The 21655-nt window shown below is 44.9% G+C and overlaps 2 protein-coding genes across 8 annotated transcripts in view; one reads left to right on the top strand and one right to left on the bottom strand.

Annotated features, from left to right (window-relative positions):
• Window positions 1–6527: 6527 nt before the first annotated feature.
• On the bottom strand, window positions 6528–8343 carry LOC103665747 (histone H3.3A). Its single transcript, XM_008693776.2, has 4 exons — window positions 8189–8343; window positions 7600–7737; window positions 7323–7476; window positions 6528–7228 (listed from the first exon to the last, which is right to left on the bottom strand). Exons 2-4 carry the CDS (start codon window positions 7725–7727, stop codon window positions 7100–7102), a joined length of 411 nt encoding a protein of 136 aa, XP_008691998.1. The 5' UTR covers window positions 7728–7737; window positions 8189–8343; the 3' UTR covers window positions 6528–7099.
• Window positions 8344–11925: 3582 nt separating this feature from the next.
• Window positions 11926–21655, top strand: part of UNK (unk zinc finger) — a 32434-nt gene continuing 22704 nt past the window's right edge. Inside the window, exons 1-4 of one of the 7 annotated variants that reach the window (XM_040640216.1) lie at window positions 11977–12097; window positions 15925–16179; window positions 16467–16631; window positions 16757–16859. In XM_040640216.1, coding sequence (XP_040496150.1) covers window positions 16801–16859 — 59 coding nt within the window. In that variant the 5' untranslated portion in view covers window positions 11977–12097; window positions 15925–16179; window positions 16467–16631; window positions 16757–16800. Of the gene's footprint in view, window positions 12098–12760; window positions 13103–15924; window positions 16180–16466; window positions 16632–16756; window positions 16860–21655 lie in introns of those variants that run through there. The other 6 variants (XM_040640215.1, XM_040640217.1, XM_040640218.1 and 3 more) reach the window with 6 other exon arrangements.

Genomic DNA, 21655 nt, shown 5'->3' with positions numbered 1-21655 from the left:
TTGCTATTATTATCAGTCATCCATTAATTCAACAGACATCATTGGACTCTTCTGTGCAATTAGCCAGATACAAGATAAAAGATAAAAGGCTCTCGTGCTCTAGGTGAGAGGAAGACACAATCTGGCCCCCTCTGGCTAAGTGCTCTGCTGGAGGAGGAAAGAGCTAACTGAGTGAGGAGAGAGAGAAGGACTCCTAATCCCTGCGAGGCCCACATACCCTTTTTGTTTCCGTTGTTTCAATTTGACTGAAACACATCTATTTGCCCCATGTTCGTCCTTTGTATTGTTTTGGTTGTTCTGGAGAACCTGGCTTTGAGCGAGGGGCAGTGCTCCTGTTTGCTCACCGATGAACTCTGAAACATTGATTTTATTTGGAAGATGTGTTTACTCTCAGTTTTTGAATCCCATCTAGCATGTTACATGCAATCTGTTCAGAAGGAAGTCTGCCTCTGACTTTTGACCCTCCTTCCCGTTTTCCTGGCCAGATGTGACAGGACTGGGGGAGAAGTGGCACCTTAATGGGGACACTGCATCCCAAGCCAAGGTCTGTCCTCTGCTCTGCTCGCTGAAAAACTCACCAGTATCAGCACAGCCAGAGCCAACTGTCACGCAGGACGGAGGCATCATGACAGAATGGGGAAATACTATCCAGTGATGGGAGCCCCAGTGTGCGAGCCAGAAGCGCGGTGGCCGAGGCGGGCCTGGAGGTTGCTGACACGCGTCTGTGCAGGCCGGAGTGAGACTCGGCTCCGGACTGAGGACAGGCACCGTAGAGACGCTCTTCTCTCCTGGAGTCCGTGTCTGTCTTCATCCCCCGTTCTTCACCCTTGGGTCCTCCCTGCTAGACCCAGTTTTTCTTCATGCGATTGAGGTCTCTGGGCTCCCAGCCGCTCTAGCCGCTCTGTTGCAATCACAGCCCGGTTCCCTGATGGGACTTGGGTCCACATCTCCCACGCTAATATCTACAGACATCGTCTCTGAAAATGCTTGCTCTCCGCAGATGGCCCACCCTCTCACTCATTCTGGGAGTTTCTTTTTGTGGTTGTTCCCAGGGGGTTGACCTATCTCCTGATTTGGACCCCCTTTGCCCTTCTGTAATATTGATGATAACAGCTTCTGTAATATTGGTAATACTAATACCGAGCTTGCGGTCAGCAGTACTGGTGGTTTACTACCCGGCTGTGTTCTGATTGGTCAGAGCCCTTGACTTCTGTTGTCAAATATTTTTAGTCACCAGGCTTTGCACAGATTTCATTAAATCCTTGCAAGCCTATTAGGTAGTAACTGTTTTTATTCCCATTTTACAGATAAGGAAGCACAGATGGGTAAAGAAACATCCAAATGAGAGAGCTGGGCCTTGAGGCTGAGCCTAGCTGCCCCTGAGCCTGTCCTCTCAGCCACCACCCTGTCCCCCGGAGCGTCCTGACCAGCTGCAGCTTCTGCATTCTAAGGGGCGAAGATATAAAGCTCAGACTGAAATAAGGGATTGGGGGGGCAGCTGCTGTCTCAGGCCACGGCAGCCCCAGTTTCGACACGGAACACTCCCGATTCGGAAGCCAGGCCAGGAACCAAAGCTCCTGGGAATTGGGCTGATTCTTTGCCACCCATGCCAGGAGCAGATCCAGCCAGCTGCGCTGTGGGGCTGCCAGGGCCATCCGGGTTGGTCAGCAAACACGCCCGGAGCCTCCGCTGTGTGCCAGGCATGGCTCCAAAGGCAGGCAAGCCTCAGGCTTGCCCTCAGAGCATCAGGAACTTCCTGTCCCTCTCTGGCCTCCGCTGCTCCTGCTAAGAGGGGCCAGCTTCAGGCCTTGTCTTTTTTTTTTTTTTTTTAATTTCTTTGACAGATCACAAACAGGGGAGTAGCAGGCAGAGGGAGAAGAAATACTCCCTGCTGAGCAAGAAGCCCGATGCGGGACTCGATCCCAGGGCCCTGGGATCGTAGCCTGAGCTGAAGGCAGACGCTTCACCAACTGAGCCACCCAGGTGGCTTTATTTGGTGTCCCCACCATGTCCTTGAAGTTCCCGCCCTCTAGATTGATGACCACCATGCCAATGGTCAGGGAGAAATCCAGACTCACAAGATGCAGGGACAGCTTAAGGCCACAGTCGTCTCTTCTTGCACCTGTCACTGAGCACTGCAGCTGGTCCAGGCCTCCAGGCCATGGGGCGTGGGCATGAGGACTGAGACCGGCCAAAGACACGGTGCCAGGGAGGGAGAGGGCTGCAGGCTGGAGCAAAACCCTCAGGCCCACGATACCTGGGCCTTGGACCCCAATCCATCCTATCCTCTCTGCTGATGCTCTTGGCTCAGTACTAGGCAGTGAGGAGCTTATGGGGAAAGGTCCTGAGGTCCAGCATGTCCAACAGAGAGGGTAGGAGGTGAGTGGGGGCTAATAGAGCCCGGGTATCACCTCCATGGGGACGTGCACGGTCCCTCACACACCCCTCAGCAAAAGGCCACCTAAAGCCCCCTAAGCTTGTGGCCCACCAGCCTCCCTCTCTAGAGCCTTCTTTGTCAGTAGTATTGCTGGTGTCTGGAGATGGGCTTCTCCTTTTTGCCCATCCTCCGTTCCACTGTGTGCATTCCAGACCTGCAGCTTTCTGAACGAGAGCTGGCAGCTGCTGGAGAGAAGACCCCAGACCCTGGCACCCTTTCCAAGTCATGGGTGACAATCTTACAGCCCCTTCGGGGACCACAGCCTTACCAAAGCCCTCCCTCTCCTTGCTTCCCCGGTACAGGGGGTGACTGCAGAACCCTTAAAGCTTCCTCCATGGGGAAGGGCGATGGTGAAGGAGGGGCTGGAGGAGGGGGGTCCTCTGCTCAGGGCAGAAGGCTAAGAAATGCTGCTCCTGGGTGTGCCTGAGCAACAGTCCCGGCCCCTGGCAGACACTGGGCATGACGCTCAGGCAAGGACACCAGAACAGGCAGGGGGCACATCACAGAGAAGTCCCATGACGCTGCTCGCAACAATGGTGGTGTCTGGGCAGGATCCCTCACTGCCAGGGGCTGTTGCGCAATTAGCAGAGCCATGAACAGGCAACCCCAGGAGGGAGGACATCAGGCTCCAGACCCATATCACAGCACAGCCCTGTGTGTATAAACTCAAAGCTATCCTAGCTGCACCCAGCTCGACCTACAGCCTTTCTCATTCCCCACACGTGCTGACAAAGGGGTGAGGGAGCCAAAAGGCCAGCCATCTGGCCCAAGAGGGCACTTTCAGCCTTCTCCCTGGGGGTGGTGTAGGATTTGGGTTAGCAGCCTGGGCAGGAGTTTGGTTCTTCCTTCCTTCCCCTAGCCTTGCCCTCCGGAAGGCAGCTGGAAGGCCAGCTGTTTGTGCTGAAGTTCCTGGCCAAAAGCCAGGGCCAGCTGGATGGACATCCCTGAGGAGTGTCCACAGGGGCAGGTGGGACCACCATTGGGCTGAAGGAAGAGGCTGTGGGCCCAGACAAGGCACAGCCAGCTCAGCTGTGTTCTTCTAGCAGTGCCTGGGCGGGTACTGAGGGACATGGGCTGTGATGGCCTCTGTGAGGGGACTGAGAAGTGCTCCCAACCCAAGGGATGGGGAGGTAAGGGTGGGGACCGGATGTGCAGGGTGGGGACTCCAGGCTCTTATGCCCAGTGGACCAGAGCACCACCAGTGAGACAACAGCTGCAGATGGGTGTGGTGAAAACTGCACACCTCGCCCTTCTCCGAGGCAGGGTAGGTTGGCCATGGGCCTGAGGCCTTGATCTCTGGCCCTCAGCAGTTGCTCCCAAACACAGGCCGGCCCCATCCTGTGGTAACTGAAGGGCAAGCCCGAGTTTCCCGCCAACCCAATAGCAGACAGCCAGCAGGACTGTCTACCCTCTACTACCCTACCTGGAAGTGATCCAGAGGGGCCTGCTTTCCAACTGCTGCACAGACCCTAGCCCCAATGCCCACCAGGCAAGAGGCAGTGCTTGCAAGGAGCCAGTTAGGGGGAGCCCTACCCAGGGAAGACCACTGTTGGGAGACCGCTGCAGAATGACTGAGGAAGTGAGTGGGAAAGAGTAAATTTCCGGTCCAGCCAGTGGGCTCAGAGCTTGTCTCCTTACACTCGGAGACATCGGTCAGGCAGCAGAGGCCCCAAGGGGTCTGGGGCGGCCTGGCAAGGGGCATGGGGCGGCCCTTGCCTCTCCCAGAACTACTCTCCTTCCTTCTGGCGGTGTGATGCAGACCAATTCACTTTTTGTGTACAGGCAGATCTCTGGTAGTAAGCCGGGTTTGAAGTGCTTGCCTCCCCAGTTTTCTTTTATACCACCTTAAATTTTGTAAATAGGATGTAACTTCCGTATGTTGTCTGGATCATCTAGTAGTCTACAAACTGACCAGTTAGGGATGAAACAGGGCTATTTTACCGACCCAATAACGTGGGCCCATAGGCCTACACTTACATTAAGTGTAACTGCCTAGCAGGGGAGAGGGGGAGTGAAAGGGGACACAGGACAAACAAGTGTGGAGGGAGAGCAATGGGGGTCACCCTCACAAGGATGGACCTGGCTTGTGATTAGCAATTTCACAAACACCTTGGCTCTTCGGCTACCTTCTGAAGGGCACAGGCTAAGGGCTTCTGGACAAGGGCAACCAATGGTTTGGTTCAGAATCTCCTGGTAACCAGTTAGGATGCTGGCACTTCCAGCCCTCAACTAAACTGGTCTGGCCGAAACCAAGTCCGCCGACAGTCAAGAATGCACTATTAATACACAGGTCCAACAGGCATCGCCTGGCACTGTCCTAAGCAAATTGTGACACGTATCACCTTTCAGAATGGGGGTCTGCCTGTCATCACTAAATGCACTCCCCCCCACCCCCAGTGGGAGTCAGTCATAAGGCAACCTTCCAGGAATTTCCCAAATGTGAAATAGATGTTATCAATTCAAATGAAGACCATTAACAAGATAAAATAGTCTCAACTTCAAAAACTTTATTTTTGTCTCATCCATCAAGGGCACAGGATACCTTCATCAGCTCCAGCTTTTGCTTTTCTCCTTACAGATTCTGTTCCATCACCTAAACCCAGGGTTATCCTGTGTGGGCAGCTTCCTAGAACCAAAAGATATTTTTGCCTTCTGGGTTAAGTATGCTCAAAGTCTGGAAGCACAAGCTGCACTATTTAAAGCAGCAGATTCCCAGCTGCCCAATAAAATCCGCAAACCTCTACACCAGGATGTAGGGAAGATGTGCTGGAGGAGAAGGTTCACGTTTCACCCCACTTGGGTTATCACAAATAGTAAACTCAACAAACTGACATCACCATAGCGGAGTCTTGTCTACTTGTTCTCAGACACTGCCAGGTACTTCACAGTACCTTCTACCGTCCAGGATCACAATGTCCTTCAGAAGCATAATGTTGAGATCATCAGAACTGGGAAGCCACTGTTCCAGAGCTAGTTATGATGAACCTTCTAGAAAACCGGTTCGTTACATACCGGACTCCACCTCTGATGCCTCCCGAAAGCTTATTAAGTTGCCAAGAATCAAGTCTATCCTAGTTTGCCTCTCTCCCTAAGTCCCTTGAAATTTAAAACCAAACAGTTTTTTAAAAAAAGGAGCTACTTTATTAGGACACAACTATCTATCGCTACCAGCTTCAACTACACAGAATGCTTGTTGTCTGATGACCAGTGGCTCTTGTGCCCATGTCTTGCTGACATCTAGATACTATGCATACAGTAGACCATCACTGGTCAAGAAAACTAGCTTTGTACTGAAAAAGCAGCTTAGACCAACAGAGTTCTGTACTTGTGGACTTGTGTTAAAATAACTTGTATAAAGAAATTCATAATTATTCTTGTGTATAAATGCTTCGTCTACTGAGCAAAAACAGGTATAAACTAAGCTCAAACTTCAGAATACAAAGAATCTAGATAACGGTTGTATTTAAGCTCTGTATATTCAATGTAGGTTTTTGACACTTAGTTGAATAAACAAAGTTTATTTGTAAATTTCGTCAACATACATAATTGACCTAAAGACTTCAAAAGGATAATTTTAAAAACCACTTGGAAGGCCATCTCTATAAAGTGATTTCCCCAGGACCATGTATCAGATGTAACCTAACTGGACACCATCTTAACTGGCAGAGGTTCAAGAAGCTGGAGTTGTGTGCCCCTCCCCCACAGCAAGTTTACTCTAAGGGTTATTATAATACAAACTCCACAAGGAAAAGAACTTCGGTATTGTTTCCTCTTGGTAGAGAAAAACTCAACCTAGTTATGAGACCAACCACAACACAAAGAAAAGCTGCACTAACTAGTTTAGAATATAACAGATGATGCTGGTGTGAATAACTTGTATTATAGTCTAGAGCCCTTATAAATAAAATCCCCCCATTAGTGTTGCATTAATCAGCTAGAGGGTTAGTTAACATGTGGTAGAATGAGGACTTATGCAAGGTATAATTTGCAAAGCATTTTACTATTATGAAAACAAGTGCAGTCTAGTTAGGAGAAAACCAACTGGACTTTAAATTACACACACCTTAATGACAAGACTCCCCACCACATGTGAATGTAAAACATTTAATTTAAAAATGTTGACACTACAATATATAAAATAGCTATTATAAATGCACATAGTGTATTCTATAGCTGCCAGGTTTACTTTTTTTTTTTCTTAAGGAAACTGTAAGTTACACTGTGGTTAAGACTTGTATCTTCACCCTTGAAAAAGCCCACATTCTATCACAGTGATGTATGGTCAGACTTAACAGCCCCAATTGTTAAACACTTGGATCAAGTCATAACCAGTTTTATTGCAAAAGGACCCTGTACACATTTATCAATTCTAGTACCTTAATAGCTACCCAACAAGTCATTAACATACAGAAACATGCATCATGAGAAGCAAGAAATATCACCCATCCCTTCTGCATATTAGCAACTTGTCACTCCTGAGCAACAGTGCTCACATCACTGAGGTCTGTGAACAGTCACTTTTCGCATTCATCCTGAGTGAAAGATGGAATGACTTAAGTACAAATGCAACATATTATAAACAATTTCTTACAAAAAAAGTCACAAATTAAACCAAAGTATTTTACAGAATTTACTACAAAACACCATAAAAACTGCCTTCACTTAAGCTCTCTCTCCCCGTATCCGGCGAGCCAACTGGATGTCTTTGGGCATGATGGTGACTCTCTTAGCGTGGATGGCACACAGATTAGTATCTTCAAATAAACCCACCAGGTACGCTTCACTGGCCTCCTGTTGAGGACAAGAGCCACACTATTAAACTCTCTTCGAGAAGCAGAAGCCACGCACGAGCCCTCCGACCCTACTACCGCCGTGCTCGCCTTACCTGAAGCGCGCCAATGGCGGCGCTCTGAAACCTCAGATCGGTTTTGAAATCCTGGGCGATTTCCCTCACCAACCTCTGGAAAGGCAGCTTCCGGATCAGAAGCTCGGTGGATTTCTGGTAACGACGGATCTCCCGAAGCGCTACGGTCCCGGGCCTGCAGCGAGCAGGGGAGTGTAAGCGGACACCCGGGACGGACAGCGACCGGGGCCAGCCCCAGGATGCGCTCCCGCACGGGCCAAGCGCCGCCCCGTCATTGTTTTCCTGCCGCCTCGCCTACCTGTAGCGATGAGGTTTTTTCACCCCACCGGTAGAAGGGGCGCTTTTCCGGGCGGCTTTAGTGGCCAGCTGTTTGCGGGGCGCTTTCCCACCCGTGGATTTACGGGCAGTCTGCTTGGTTCGGGCCATTTTCTTTTACCTAAGGAAGACAGCCGTGACTTCGGGGCCGCGGCGCTCGCCCCCCTGGGGTGGAGAGGGGGACGCGCTCGGCGCCCCTGCCCTCCCGCCTCTTCGCGGCGGCAGATGGCCCGGGGCCGCCGCCTCCTCCCCCTCCCCTAATGACTCAGGCTGCGAGGAGCTGCAGCAGCCTCCCCCGGGAGGGGGGGCGCGGGGAGGAGTCACTTCCCCTCCTCGACGGGCGGAGGCCCCGCTTGCCCGGAACCTGGCGTCGGGACCTCTGAATCACCACCGGGAAGGAGGCGGAGACGCGGTTCCGGAACGAAGCCCCAAGGGAAAACCTGCCGGGCCCACACCCGACGCCAGCGGCCCGAGCAGCCCGCACCAGCCAGCACTCCGCTCCCAACGGTTGCGGCCCGCGGCATCAACGGCCGACGGGACCTCGAACCACGAATAAACCCGCCAACGCTTACCCAATGCCGAAGTCTTAGACCGCTTCTTCGACCGCCGCGCCGCTCCTGCTGCCCAATGAAGAGCCGCAGTCGCCAAGCAAAGAAAAGAGGACCCTCCAACGAACGACCAAACCGCTCTGTGCTCCAAACCCCCCCTTTGCCTCCGGTTTTATACCCACGCTTCACGCTGCGTCTCTGCGTCATAGGGGCCTCATTTGCATACACCAACGACTTTTTCTATTGGCGGGAGCTTTCGCCGACGCGCTGACATCCCCGACACAAAGGCCGTGCTTCGGCCCTGCTCCCGGATTGGTGGGCATCTAGGCCGCTGATTGGCTGTTAAAGTGGCCTGATGATTGGATGAATGCAAAGAGGAATGGACGAATCAGAGGTTAGCACGAAGCGGCTCTTCTGATTGGATAAAATGAAGCTATGTTTGGATCCTTCCCTTGGTTCCAAAGCTCTACAATAGAAAGTCAATGCAAATGAATTGCATTGGTCTCTATCAGGACTTCAGGGTCGGGATGGGTAGGAAACTAACCAAATTCGCATCTCGCTAATAAAATGCAGGAGGAGTGGTTACTTCAAGGAATCTTGTAAATATTTTCCAATGTAAAATAAAATGTGTTCCCTGTGATTATTTACTTTAACATTTTGATAGTGATGTACACAGTGTAAAACAGAATTAGAATTCAGCAAATCATATTATACCACCAAGTATTTTATATACCACGCATATACATTTTAACCAAAAAACAATTCTTTCGTTTGGTGGTGTAGGTAGGGGTAAATAGTAGGCACAAAAAAATATGTCAATATATGATTTTATAAGCGCTGTTTTGTATGTTCTTAGGCTATCACAAAATACTTCGTGATTTCAATAGCTTAAAGAAGGAACCTACTAAGCAACATATTTTTTAATTATGTAATTCAACTGAATGAAATGACTACAGCCAAAATGGAAATAGTCCTAGGACAGCATTTGCATGTCCATGAAGAATAAACGAAAGAAAACTAAATTAAATATGTGCACTTGTATTTAATGGTATATTCTCATAGGTATTACTTCTAAGAAACACGACAAATGTATAAAATTGGTAATCCCTACCTTTGCCTAAGTAAACGTCTTTGATGGATTGTAATGTTAGTTCTCCTGATGATACAGGTATATAAAATACGAAAGCAGGGTAAAGTTTAAGACCAAACAAAACTCAGAAAATTGAAATAGAGCTTTGTGCATTTTATTCCATAGCTCCTACTCTGGGTTTACTCATTTTTTTCCCACTGAATATTTTAAATGATCAAAACAAAAAAGTAGCAAAACTATGTACACATAGATTTCAACTCAAATAATTATTATACATAAATACAAATACCTCAAAAATTTACTTGTGACATCGAGGTCTGCTCTCAGTATCAATAGTGAGGGGAAAACGGCACAATATGAAAAAGCTGCTATGGTAAAAATGTCTTTGACTTAATCTTTGGTATCAAATTCCTCTCATTCCAGCCCTCTCAATCTTAACAGGCACAATTTGTATTTAATTATCACATACCTAAACTTTTACGTGATAATTTGGTCAACTTTGATTTCTGCCTTCTGCCCAAAGTTTTCAGTAGGGGAGAAATTAAGTTTTCTGTTTCATTCATGCGATGCTGAGAAACCAAGATGGAGGTACTTGCCCTGTCCTCAGAACCTGAGTAAAGCTAAGAATCAGGGCACTGGTTAGATCCCACACAAAAGGCTCTCAAATGTTCTGGGATGTAGCCAGAAAAATACCCTGTTAATATTTTTTTTGACTGCCCAAATAGCCTGGAGAAGGAATGGGTTCCTAAGTTAACAACTCCTTTGTGTTCCAAGGATTTTCTAAAAGATCCAGAATCCTGTCTGTCCCAAGCCTCCAGAGGACAGACACTCCAGTTTTTTCTTTTTGCAGTTTGGCTAATTACTAGAGGAGAACTCATTGCTCCAGCAGAAACTAGGTATAGATTTACATTTATCCACTTAAAGGACGATTAGTGCTAATAGTTTGTCCTTCTTACTCGGCAGTCAGGCAGGTTTTTCTTTTTCCTAAATTGGGAAAGGAGAAGAAAAGCAACACAGGAAATGGGAAAGAACTAAAAATGTTTATACAATCAAAACAATGTAGAATGTTATATAGTCTACTGTCCTAGTTCCTTTTCTGCCATGGGCTTGCTGAGTAACTCTGTGCAAGTTAGTTCTCTGAGTTTCGGTTTCCTCTTTTGTAAATTAAACAGTTTGGATGATATCATCTCCCAATTTTACCAGTACACACTCATTCTGAAGCTTACGGTATAGGCTTATTTAAAGCCTAGTGCTATGGACTATATTTCTTCATTCAAATCACACTCAGGTATTTTGGGAATAACATATAAACCAATTACTTGGATTTAATAACAGGGTTAAAGCAATAAACTACAACTTTTATTTGTCCTTTTGGAATTTTTCATCTTCACACGCCCCTAGTGGCTAAACAATTGATTTGGCCTGTTTGGGAAATACCAGTTTCTCAACTTTGTAGGCTGACAATTTGGCTTCTGATGTGAAGTTACTCGGAACTAAATAAAGTAAGAGTCATTCTTAAACATTAACAATTTTCCATTCACCCCACCTTCCCTCACCCCTAAGGTTATTGGGAACGTTTCTCTTTAATGTGACAATCATTAGTTAACCTATCTAATCAAATATAAATCAGTCTTAAAAAACAATGGATTTAAATAGATTCATTATAAAAACAAAGTTAAATGACAAATGTTGTATCTATGAAGAACTTTGTAAAGGGGGAATTGACTGGACAAAAGCCACAGAGTGAAGAACGTCGCCCGATTTGTGGGAAGCGGGGTCGGAAAACACAGAAAAGCTGACGTCCAGCGCAGGAAACTGCAGTGGATTATAAATTGCACCCCCTACTCAAACCCAGGCTCTGCCTCTGGACACTACGCGACGCCTCTCAGCACCCCTGCAACTTGCCAGTGTACCTGAGACTATTCTAGACGGAGATTAAATCGTCCTTGGCCCCTAATGTACTGGAAACAAGTTGGTCAGGCCAGGTGTCGAGTTGGGAAGGGACCCAAGACGTGGAGTTCCAGGTTTCAGGGTTGGTAAAGGTTTACAGAGCGCCTCAGCAAAGACGCGGGAACAGAGTTTTGGGTCACGTAGCTCTACTTAGCAAAGATCTCTCAAGCTGACTTCTAGTAGGCAGACTTTCCTTCATGCCTCCCCAGTTAGCCTGGCCGCAGGAATGAAGAGGATGTTGGCGGACTGCAGGTCCGCAGCACAAAGGCCCAGAGCTACGAACGGACAACACAGACTTTGAAGCACTGCCGGGGCCAGCATCAGCACTGAACCGAAGCTCTACTGTCTGGTGGCGAGATAAATATTACACTGTTGGTGGTGAAATTACACTTGGACTGTTTCACAGAAGTCGTTAGGGCCTCTAGCTCTGGGCCCTTTCTACTCCAGAGGCTCCAGTTTCAAGGAACGCTCCCCTACAAAACTGGAAATGCACTGGTAAGAAAGAGAAACGCGGCGGGACTGCAATCCCCACAAGCCGTGGCGGGCCCTCAGCATCCGGGACACCGTCTGCAAGGATCCCTGGGTATTGTGGTCCATTCCTTTGGCAGCAACCCTCTGCCGACGGTAAAATTCCAGCCGAACCGAGGACCACAACTCCCAGCAACCCTTGCTGCCGTGCGGGGGGTCTTCACGTTCTCGTGGCGCGGCGCAGGCGCACTGGGTCCTCGGCGCGGACCGCGCAGACTGAATAATAAAAGGGGAGCGGCGAAGAGGCAGGAAGACAGGACCATGTCGAAGGGCCCCGGGCCCGGCGGCTCCGCAGCTTCCTCGGCGCCCCCGGCCGCTACCGCTCAGGTGCTGCAGGCACAGCCCGAGAAACCGCAGCACTACACGTACGTAGAGCCCCCCCCCCGCCGCGCGCGCACGCCTGACGTCAGCGGCCAGCGTGAGTCACGCGCGCAGGGAGAGCGCGAGGCGGCCTCTCCCTCCCCCCCTTCCTCCTCCGGCCCGGCCCAGACCGGTTCCAACCTGCTGGGGCCGGTCCCAACTGCCTCCAACTGCCACTAACTCCTGGTCGGGCCGTGGGGCGGGAAAGCCGGCCCCGCCGCTGAGTGGGGAAGGCGGGAGTGCGGGGTGCGGAGAGCGCACATCTCAGGCCAGGCCTGTGAGGCCTAACTGTTCTCAGACCGTAAAACCACAGTATCAGGCCCTTGCGGGGCGATAAGAAGCCCAGCACAGAACCAGGAGAGTGCCTCGCGGGCCAGCCCCAGAGCCGCTACGAATGACGGTTGGCGCGAGGTTCTGTCAGGCGCCCCGCGTTCCGTGCCCTGGAGGCCTTTTGTGTCTCTGAAGCCCGTATGTTGTCTGTGGAGGCCCCTCTTGCATGGAACTCGCTGGGACGGCTGACCCGGCCTGAGTCGGGACCTCGAGGGCGATGGGGTCCGAGCGTGTCTTCAGGCCCAAGCGAAGTACGCTAGCAGAGGGCGCTCCGACGCTCACACCGCAGGAGTCCAGTAGATGGAAAACCCCCTCCCTGGGAATCTGAGTGTGTCTGAGTGTAGGTCCCTGCCTCTTCCATGTGTCCTTTCCAGCACGTTAGGGAACCACCTACTGCTAGGTTCCTCGGAGAAAGAAAGCCTGCAGAGGCGGGCCCTCCTGTTCAGCAAAATGTTGGTTTCCATTTTAACACCCCCCCGCGAATGCTCTTAGAGCGCCTCCCATCCGCTCGGGGCTCCCATTGCTGTGCTTATTTAGAAGGACCCCCAGGTGGACCTGAGGCTTGCAACCCTTAAGAGCCACCCAGTAATGCCGCCTGGTGAGCCGAGACTAGGAAGCCTCTATTGGAGTAGAAGGAACCAAAACTAGGCAGGAGGAGCTCCTGTTTGTCGATCACTGAAGTAAGCCCCATTGGGAAACTGTTCTGGGATTGGGGGACATGGATTTTAGGAAGCGTATTGGTTTCTTTGTGAGATTCCCTGCTATTGGTTGAAATAAGTTGAAGCTTTTTCTTGGCTGCAGTCTGACTCGTGTTAACTATTACTTTTCTATTGTGGCCATTGCTTTGCGGGTCCTTTCTCACTAGAGTTCTTTCTGCCATTCTTCCATCGGTTTTGGTGAAATGATCTTATCTTAGAATACTGATCAGTTGAATGGTGTGGTCAAGCAGCAGTATGGTTTTGGTTTGAAAATCTGCAAACTTCCCATAATTGGAACTTCTTTATAATATGGTTGCTCGGATCATATTTTTCAGTAAAATACATATAGTACTTGGGTAATGTTTCGGCCACCTCCGTATGTTGTGTTGTCATTGAGTATATTGTGTAATCTGTATTAGAAGGGTTTTCTTACCATTTTGAATTGACAGATGAAACAAGTCAACATCTGTGTAAATGTTTATGTCTGAGGTTTTGTCCTGTTGATGCTTATTTAAAATCTGTCTTTCCATTGCTTGTGAGGTAAGTGCAGAGTAATCAGTCTTAGCTCTTGAGGTGGCTTAGTAATCAACAGAAGTAAATGAAATGAACGCCCAAGCTTGATTGGGAGATTGGATGTTGTAGGTGTTCCATCTTTTTATTTCCTGTTAACTGTTCATTTGCGTAATTGTTTATGTTTTTACCTCCAAAAATCAGAGGTAGACATGCGTTGTCTTCCTTGGTAGATTTATGGGCATTCAGAAGCTGTGACGATTTGGAAAACTTCATTCCCTTTTCATCCCAGGTCTTAGGAGCGCAGGGAGTTTGAGGATACAGACGATGCACCTGTACACTTATTGGCACTTTTTTTTTTTTTTAATAAGGTGAACCCATTTGTTACCCTTGGAGGTTAGACCACAGGAATATTTTTATTTCAATATTTACTTTAAAATTTTGAGCTGGCCAGCATATTTTAAATTCTCACTTGCAGCATGAATTTCCAGAATTTGTACTAGTCTGAATATGGTCTTATATAGTCCATAGATCCCTCTGTGGAATACAGATATAAACCGTTTGTTTTTGTTTTTTGTTTTGTTTTTGTATATCTGTATTTTTTTACCGGTTATTTTAATTTATTTTTTGCTTTTTAAAACTTGTACATAAATTGCACTAACTTTGTGTGTTTTTTATGCCTGCTGTTTTTTGAGATTATGTGATATGCAATAATCCAGAAGAAATCTGTTAAAATTGAGTGCCCCTCGGGACACCTGGCTGACTCAATCAGAGCATGTGACTCTTGATCTTGAGGTTATAATTTCGAGCCCCACATAGGGTGTAGAGATTACTTAAAAATAAATAAACTTTTAAAAAAGTTTTAAAACCGAGTGCCACTCATCATAATAGCAGACAGTCTTGGCAAACTTGGTTGAATCCACCAAAAACAAATAGTGCCTTTCCATAGGCTTGCCTTCTTGCCCCACAAATAAAGTCCTAGAATTTGAGCTCTTTTTCCGAAACCAAGAGAATTATTCATAACATAGTTTGAATGATAATTTTGTTGGTTTTTTCCCCCTAAACTCATGAATAATCTTGCTTTAAGAAAAACTTGGAAATAATCCTTTTAGCAAATTGGTATAGTAAGCACTTGTGCTAGACCTGAGGAATCCAACCCTTTAGAAAATGGCAATATTAGAATTTCCTCTTACTCAGCTCCAAGTATTTGATTAGCATGCAGTAAAATGATAATGTGCATGTATTAGTCCTCTTCCAATACAAGAACCACCTGACATCTTGCTAGGTAATTTGTCCTTTTATTCGACAAAGACTGAATTTAATCCACCTGTTTGCAGAACAAGTCCAGCTTGTATATTAGAAGAGTTTTATAAAAACAGATTTAAGAATGGGAAATTTTGGAGTAATTACGTTACAAAATGTATCTACGAATTTAGCTAACTTTGGATTTTTTACTGTATAACAATTATATTTATTAAAAGTATATAGTTGAAAGGTCACCAGAAAAAACCTGCCTTCCAAAATATCCAGGTTTCTGCCTCATTATTTTGACCCTATAAGAAGATGTAAGCCTTAAAGACATTAGATCATTTTTGGATTCCTTTACTTGCAGTTGATTCTCAGACTTCTTAATGCCCTTGGGATAAAGGAAAATGATATTCTAGTTCAGTGAAGGTTTTTTGGAGTTTTTCTGGCCACTGGGTGATTTTTTATAGGTAGAGGATAAATGCTTTATAGCCTCATCTATCCAAGGGTCTTTTTTTTTTTTTTTTTTAAACTTAGTACTGTTCCCTGGGTGTCTTTAAACAGGGATAGTGTAGCACTACTTCCATAGATAACTGTTTTGAGGCAAATCTGTTAATTTATGCATTGTATAAATGTCATGAACTTTATTTGATTTCATCTGATTGTGTTTTGGGAAATCCAGGAAATGAAAATGTATTTAAATCATTATTGCAAATTGCAATAAAATTGTAAATACATTACTAGAGTACAACTTGTTGCACAACAGAAGTCACTGGAAGTGTTGCTAGGCAACCTCAGAAAGCATGAGTTAAATTACCAATAAATATTTCTGGATCTTGTTTACTTGTTTATCAAGTAGAATTAATTTCTTACAGGACAAAAATTAAGAGCTCGTTTTGGTCTTCACTCAAGCCCACAAAATCCCCACTAATAATGAAGTGCCCATGCTAAGGGTAGAGTCAAGTGTAGCACCTAGTTGATATTTGCTATGAAAGTAATGATTAAAATGAAGATTTGCTTAATGGTTAAGTTTTTTTGTTTTAATCCAGCTATGTTAGATACTAAAGAAGGCTTCCCCACAATCCATTTGCATCTGCTTTGACTGGTGGTTTCTATCAACCTACAAAGACTGACTTATTGGTGAGGGCAGCTGGACAACTCTGAGAGCAACTTAGAGAAATCCATCTTGGGCACACTCTATAAAGGAGCTCCTTCTCTGGAAATAGCACCCCAGATAAGTGCACAAAAGCAAGACACCCTCGTGGACCTACTTCCTCCCGCTTTCAACACCCTGATGCCTGAAGGTGAGGTCTCCTTCCTGTGTGTCTTAGAAGCCATGAGCTCACTTAGGTAATGAGAGCCCTGCAGCAGCCGAGCACCACACATCTGCAGGCTTTCCTAACAGACCTTTGCCTAAAGGTTGTTTTTCTCATTAGGAGAGGCTCTAGGTCATAAGAATGGTAAAAGTAAGGTTGCATTTAAAGCTACATTACTTTAAATACTGGACTGGTATAGGGATTATTTTCCCGTACGGGGCAGTATTTACTTAATGATTAAGTTTTTCATTTTGTTGTTTTTTTTTTTAATCCAGCTATGCTTGATACTAAAGGAGGTTTTCCCACATTTGCATCTTCTATATTTTGAAATTGCAACTATGGACAGTTATGGCTAATCCTAGTAGATTGTCTTCCCTTCTTTTAACATCTTGGATGAATTTGGGGCACACTAATGTGTTAAGTGAAGATGGATGTTGAATGTAAGTTTCTCTGCCATTCTTAGCCAATATATAAAAATTATGTTAGTGTAATTGCTAAAAATGCCAAGAATTTGGGTTCAGTATCCTTCTGGACAATGTAGCTTTCTTGTTTTCTTACCATATAGATACTGTGTAGATTCACACCAGCCAGCCATCTTAAAATACCTGCATGGGCCACAGAGATATCTGCGGAGAAAGTATGGGTAAAATCAGTGCATATGACGATAGGTATGGGGTTTATTTTTGGGGTGATGGAAATGTTCTGGAATTAGATAGTGGCAGCAATTCTACAACGTGGCGCATATATTAAGAACCACTGAGATGTACACTTTAAAATGGTGAAATTTTTTTGTTGTATAAATTACATCTCAATTATTTTTTTAAAAAGCATTTAAAAAAAAAAATCAGTGTTTAAGAGTCTGTCAGGCTCATACGGCCTATCAGGGCTTGGCAGCATCGTTTGGTATGGGAAAGCCTACAGTTTGTGAAAAGCTCCTTGGTGCCCCTTTTCCAGCCTTCTCAATGGCTTAGTCCCTGTGTATCTATTCTAGGTGAACGCCCCCATGTTCTAGGTCTGTGGAGATGCTTTTGAGATAAGAAGTGAATACTCAGCAAGTTTGAGACTCCTAGTTGTTGGTAGTTGTACTTCAAATTGTCTCTGAATTGACAGCCATTGTAAGGAACAAGCACATTTTCCCCAGTGCCTTTGTAAAAATGAATTGAGCTTCCTAGGGCGGGTGGGAGATAGAAAGTTGCTGTTCTTGCTAAAATGTAATGAATTCCATTCTCAGGTATTTTATGGTTATTTTAATGTTCACATTGACATTTCTTTAAGGACAGGACACTTGTTTTAGGCATTTTAAATTATATCAATGGCTATAATATTTTAGTTCGAATAATCACAGATTTTTTATAATTTCTCTATACAATCCCTCAACTTTCACCCCTTTTTTCTTTACCAGTTTGTAGAATTTGACAGCAGTATCAAGAGCTGATGAGGAAGAGAAGATGGAAAGGAGTCTAGCGACTTAAAAATCTCATAGCGTTCTCTGTGAGGTGACCTTTTTCCTATTGGGGGCTCAACTTATTTAGGAGATAAAGAAGATACTCAGGCCTGTGGTAGTGTCATCATGTCATATCTGAGCTTATTGAAATGTTTCATCCCTTATTTATATCACAGTTTACTTTTTGTGTTCCTAAGTCGACTCATTTGTTTCCTAATAGTATTTGAAACACCACGTGGCCACCGTAAGTCCTAATAAATTGACTTCTAATGAGGAGGGGAAAGGCCCATGTGCCCACCTTCCTGTAAAATTTTGTCATTGTCACAAAACTACCCCCATTGAGGAGATGTAGTTATGCTCAGGAAAGAAAAGGTTGAGAAAAACTTTTGGCCTGGTGTTTTATGACTTAAAATTTCAAATAGTAGTTTTTATATGTAACTTTCTATTAATACTGGTAAGAACGTTACTATGTTTTTTTGATATAACTTTTATGGCTTAGGGGTGCCAAGTATTTGGTAGCCCACCACATTAGGACTTGTGTAAATCAGTCTGTCCAAGTATAACATAAATTAGAAGCCCGTACTTGTATTTTCGTATTTTAAAAAAACCCCAAACTTATATTTTGTAATTGAACTAAGAGTACTTTATAATGAATATATAAAATGAACATTAAATTTCCAGTAGAGCATGTTAAAGTTAACATTTCTGTTTTTTTATTTTTAGTAACTTAATTTTGTGATTATTGTAATTATGGCCTGTTAAAAACTCCCTGACATATTTTGAACAGCTTCTAGAGAGTCACTTATGCTTATCTACTATTACTCTTTTTTTCTTTTTAGCTCAGTTAAGAAAAGCATAGTTAACAGTGCAGTGTTTTAAGAGTACTAACTCCAGGGTCAGACTGATTGGGTTTGAAGCCCAGCTCTGTCACTTACTAGCTGTGGGACCTTAGGCAAGTGACTTTCCTCTTTGTATGTCAGTTTCCTGAGGATACCAATGGTCCTACCCCATGGAGTTGTTACGAGGTCTAAGTGAGTTAATATATGTAAAGTGCTTAAAATAGCACATGGCATTTAGCACAGTGTACCATTCTTATCAATATTTGAACAAGGCCCAAGTTACTGCTTTCAGTTTCGTTGCTACCTCCTTCAACAGCCAAATGCTGCTTTAGCTACATCTACCCTGAATCGGATTCATCAGTTCCTAGGGCACATGTGGGTCATTGTCATCTGCAGAGAGCATATTCCTCTTCTCCATATCCATTCAAATTTTACTTCAGTTGCCATTCTTCCAGGAGCCTCTGTCAGGCTACCGGCATCTTACATGATGGATTTGTGTTATGAAGTAAACAGATCTCCTCTTACCGGGTCAAAGACTGTTTTACAGAAAACAGTGTACAAAATAACACATCAGTTCAAATGTATATACTCGAACATTAATCAAATTGGGTTTTTTTCAGGCCAGGAAAACTGAATCAAGTCAAGGTGTTAATTTAGGGAAGGATGAACCAGGGTTTTCAGTACTCCTCACATACATTCTCCACAATCAGTGATGTGAGTGAACCTTCTATGAATTTTCTCTCTTCAGTTTACCAGTTCCAGAATTTTTAGGTCAAGCGTGCAGTCCTGGAAAGAAGGAAGCAGGGACATGTAGGACTAGCTGCCAGCATTGTATCATTCATGGCTCTTGTTAGTTCTCCGGGCCAGGATGGCTCACAGGTGTCAGATCTTTCCCAGTGAAGAGTGGGCTGCAATCATTTACCTATGAGTGGATCCCCCACCCGAAAGCGTTTGCTTTCATAAGTGCCTATAGTACTTATAACTGCGGGTTCCTGTGTATGTTTCTGTGTATTAGGATAATTCTGTTTTATCCAGAAGGTTCCCACTGGCTCTAAGGCCCTATTATGTGGCTCTGGCTAAAAGTAAGTTACAGAATCAAGGCCTACCTTAAATGTTCAGACCCACTCAGAAATTCATTAGAAGCTTACTTTATTTGCCTGAATAATACTATCGAGCTTGCTTTTCTGCCAGAGACAGTGTTTAAACCATTGAAATTTGGAAACCAAATCTCTATAGCCTTATAGTGCTTTTTTGGAATTGTCCAAATATTTACCGACCAAATTTTAGCTTAGTCTTGTTTTTTATAAGCCATTTGCTGTAAATAAAATTTACAAAGGAGAGGGGGTGCTTGAGTGGCTCGGTTGGTTGAGCATCTGACTCTTGGTTTCGGCTAAGGTCATGATTTCAGGGTCATGAGATCAAGCCCTGGCTGCATCGGGCTCTGCGCTCAGTGCAGAGTCAGCTTGAGAGTCTCTCTCTCCCTCTCCCTCTTTTTTTTTCTCTCAAATAAATAAAATCTTAAAAGCCATTTGCTGGCAACTCCCACTGATGTGGTTATTGTTACATAGTATATGGTTTCTGGGTTACCTTTGGTGTCAAAACAGCATGTGTATGTATATCTTTATAAACAACATAGAGGGGCGCCTGGGTGGCGTAGGTAGTCGTTAAGCATCTGCCTTCGGCCCAGGGCGCGATCCCGGCATGATGGGATCGAGCCCCACATTAGGCTCCTCCGCTGTGAGCCTGCTTCTTCCTCTCCCACTCCCCCTGCTTGTGTTCCCTCTCTCACTGGCTGTCTCTATCTCTGTCAAATAAATAAAATCTTTAAAATATATGTATATAAACAATATAGAACTAATAATTTAAGCTCTTCAAAAATTGGGAAAGATTTTCAGCAAATTGTAATAAATATATTTATATATATGATTGTGTATGTGTGTGTATTTGGATAAGTAATTTAGAATTCTTAATCTATTGTTTATCAGCTCTTATAATATCTTCCTTGGACTTAAAAAGTCTTTTATTCTTAAACTTAAAAATGAAGAATTTTGATAAGCCATGATCTGGGATTTCTGCAACTAAATTTTTTTTTAGGAGTTATGTATGGGTAGGTTAATATGAATATGCAAAGCAGATTACAGATAAGTATCATTTGAGTCTTTGCATATTATAGTGTGATGTTTGACAGTGACTCAGGAAGTTTTTTGTTTTGTTTGTTTGCTTCCTCTTTGTTAGTTGCAGAATCCTATCAAGTTCTGGTTAGATTTCAATGTTGAACAGCAGGGGTGCCTGGCTGGCTCAGTTGGTATAGCATGTGACTCTTGATCTCAGAGTCCTGAGTTTAAACCCCACATTGGTTATAGAGGTTACTTAAAAAAAAAAAAAAAAAAAATTGAAGAACAAGACCATTTTTTGCATTTTCAGATTCTGTTTCCATGGTAAAACTTGTACATTGCTTGAAAAAGATGAAATATAGTTTTTATGAGACTGGCTGTAATAAAGAGTATTTGTGGCTTATTAGAGATGCGGGCACATCACATTTCCCATGTGAGCCTTGTGAACAGTGATTTGACTGGCCAGGAGAACAGCAGAGCTCCCCAGGAGCAGGTGCTTCTTCATGGTCCTCCAAGGTCATGACCTCCAGGTTGGGGGGTAAGGGGGTATCTGGGGTTTTTTCCGTTGGCTCAGTCTCTTGCCTGTTGTCCCCTTTTTGTTGGGCTCACAGGTTGCTGTTCATTGTGTGTATTGGGATTCATCAGGTCTTCAAGAAGTCTGGTGTTGCAGCACCATCTCCTGTTGCTTCTCCAGAGGCGGTCACTGTGTTGCTTATTTGCCTTTTTACTCAAATCTAACCATTCTGCATATGTGTCCAAATCAGGTTCTACAAATCACAAACTAGATGACAGTCTACTAGTTATTTACTTTACAAAAGTATTTACCACAGTTCACTTTTAACTTAAAGGAACTCTTCTGGCTTATTAGCAACATCTTTCATTTAATTTTGGATCAGGATAGATTCCCTGTCAAGTTGTCCTTAATATTGTGGATTTCTTTCCCAACAGAAAGGTTTTTTTTTAATTCTAAAAGTTACTAATCACAATTCAATAAAGAAAAGTTAAGATAACCTCTAAAATCAGTAATACTGGATGTATTTTCTCTTCTAGCCCCCCCCCCCCCACCG

This window comes from Ursus maritimus, unplaced genomic scaffold (assembly GCF_017311325.1).
Source record: "Ursus maritimus isolate PB19 unplaced genomic scaffold, ASM1731132v1 scaffold_24, whole genome shotgun sequence".
Lineage (NCBI taxonomy): Eukaryota > Metazoa > Chordata > Mammalia > Carnivora > Ursidae > Ursus > Ursus maritimus.
This window is presented reverse-complemented; position numbering and strand designations above follow the sequence as displayed.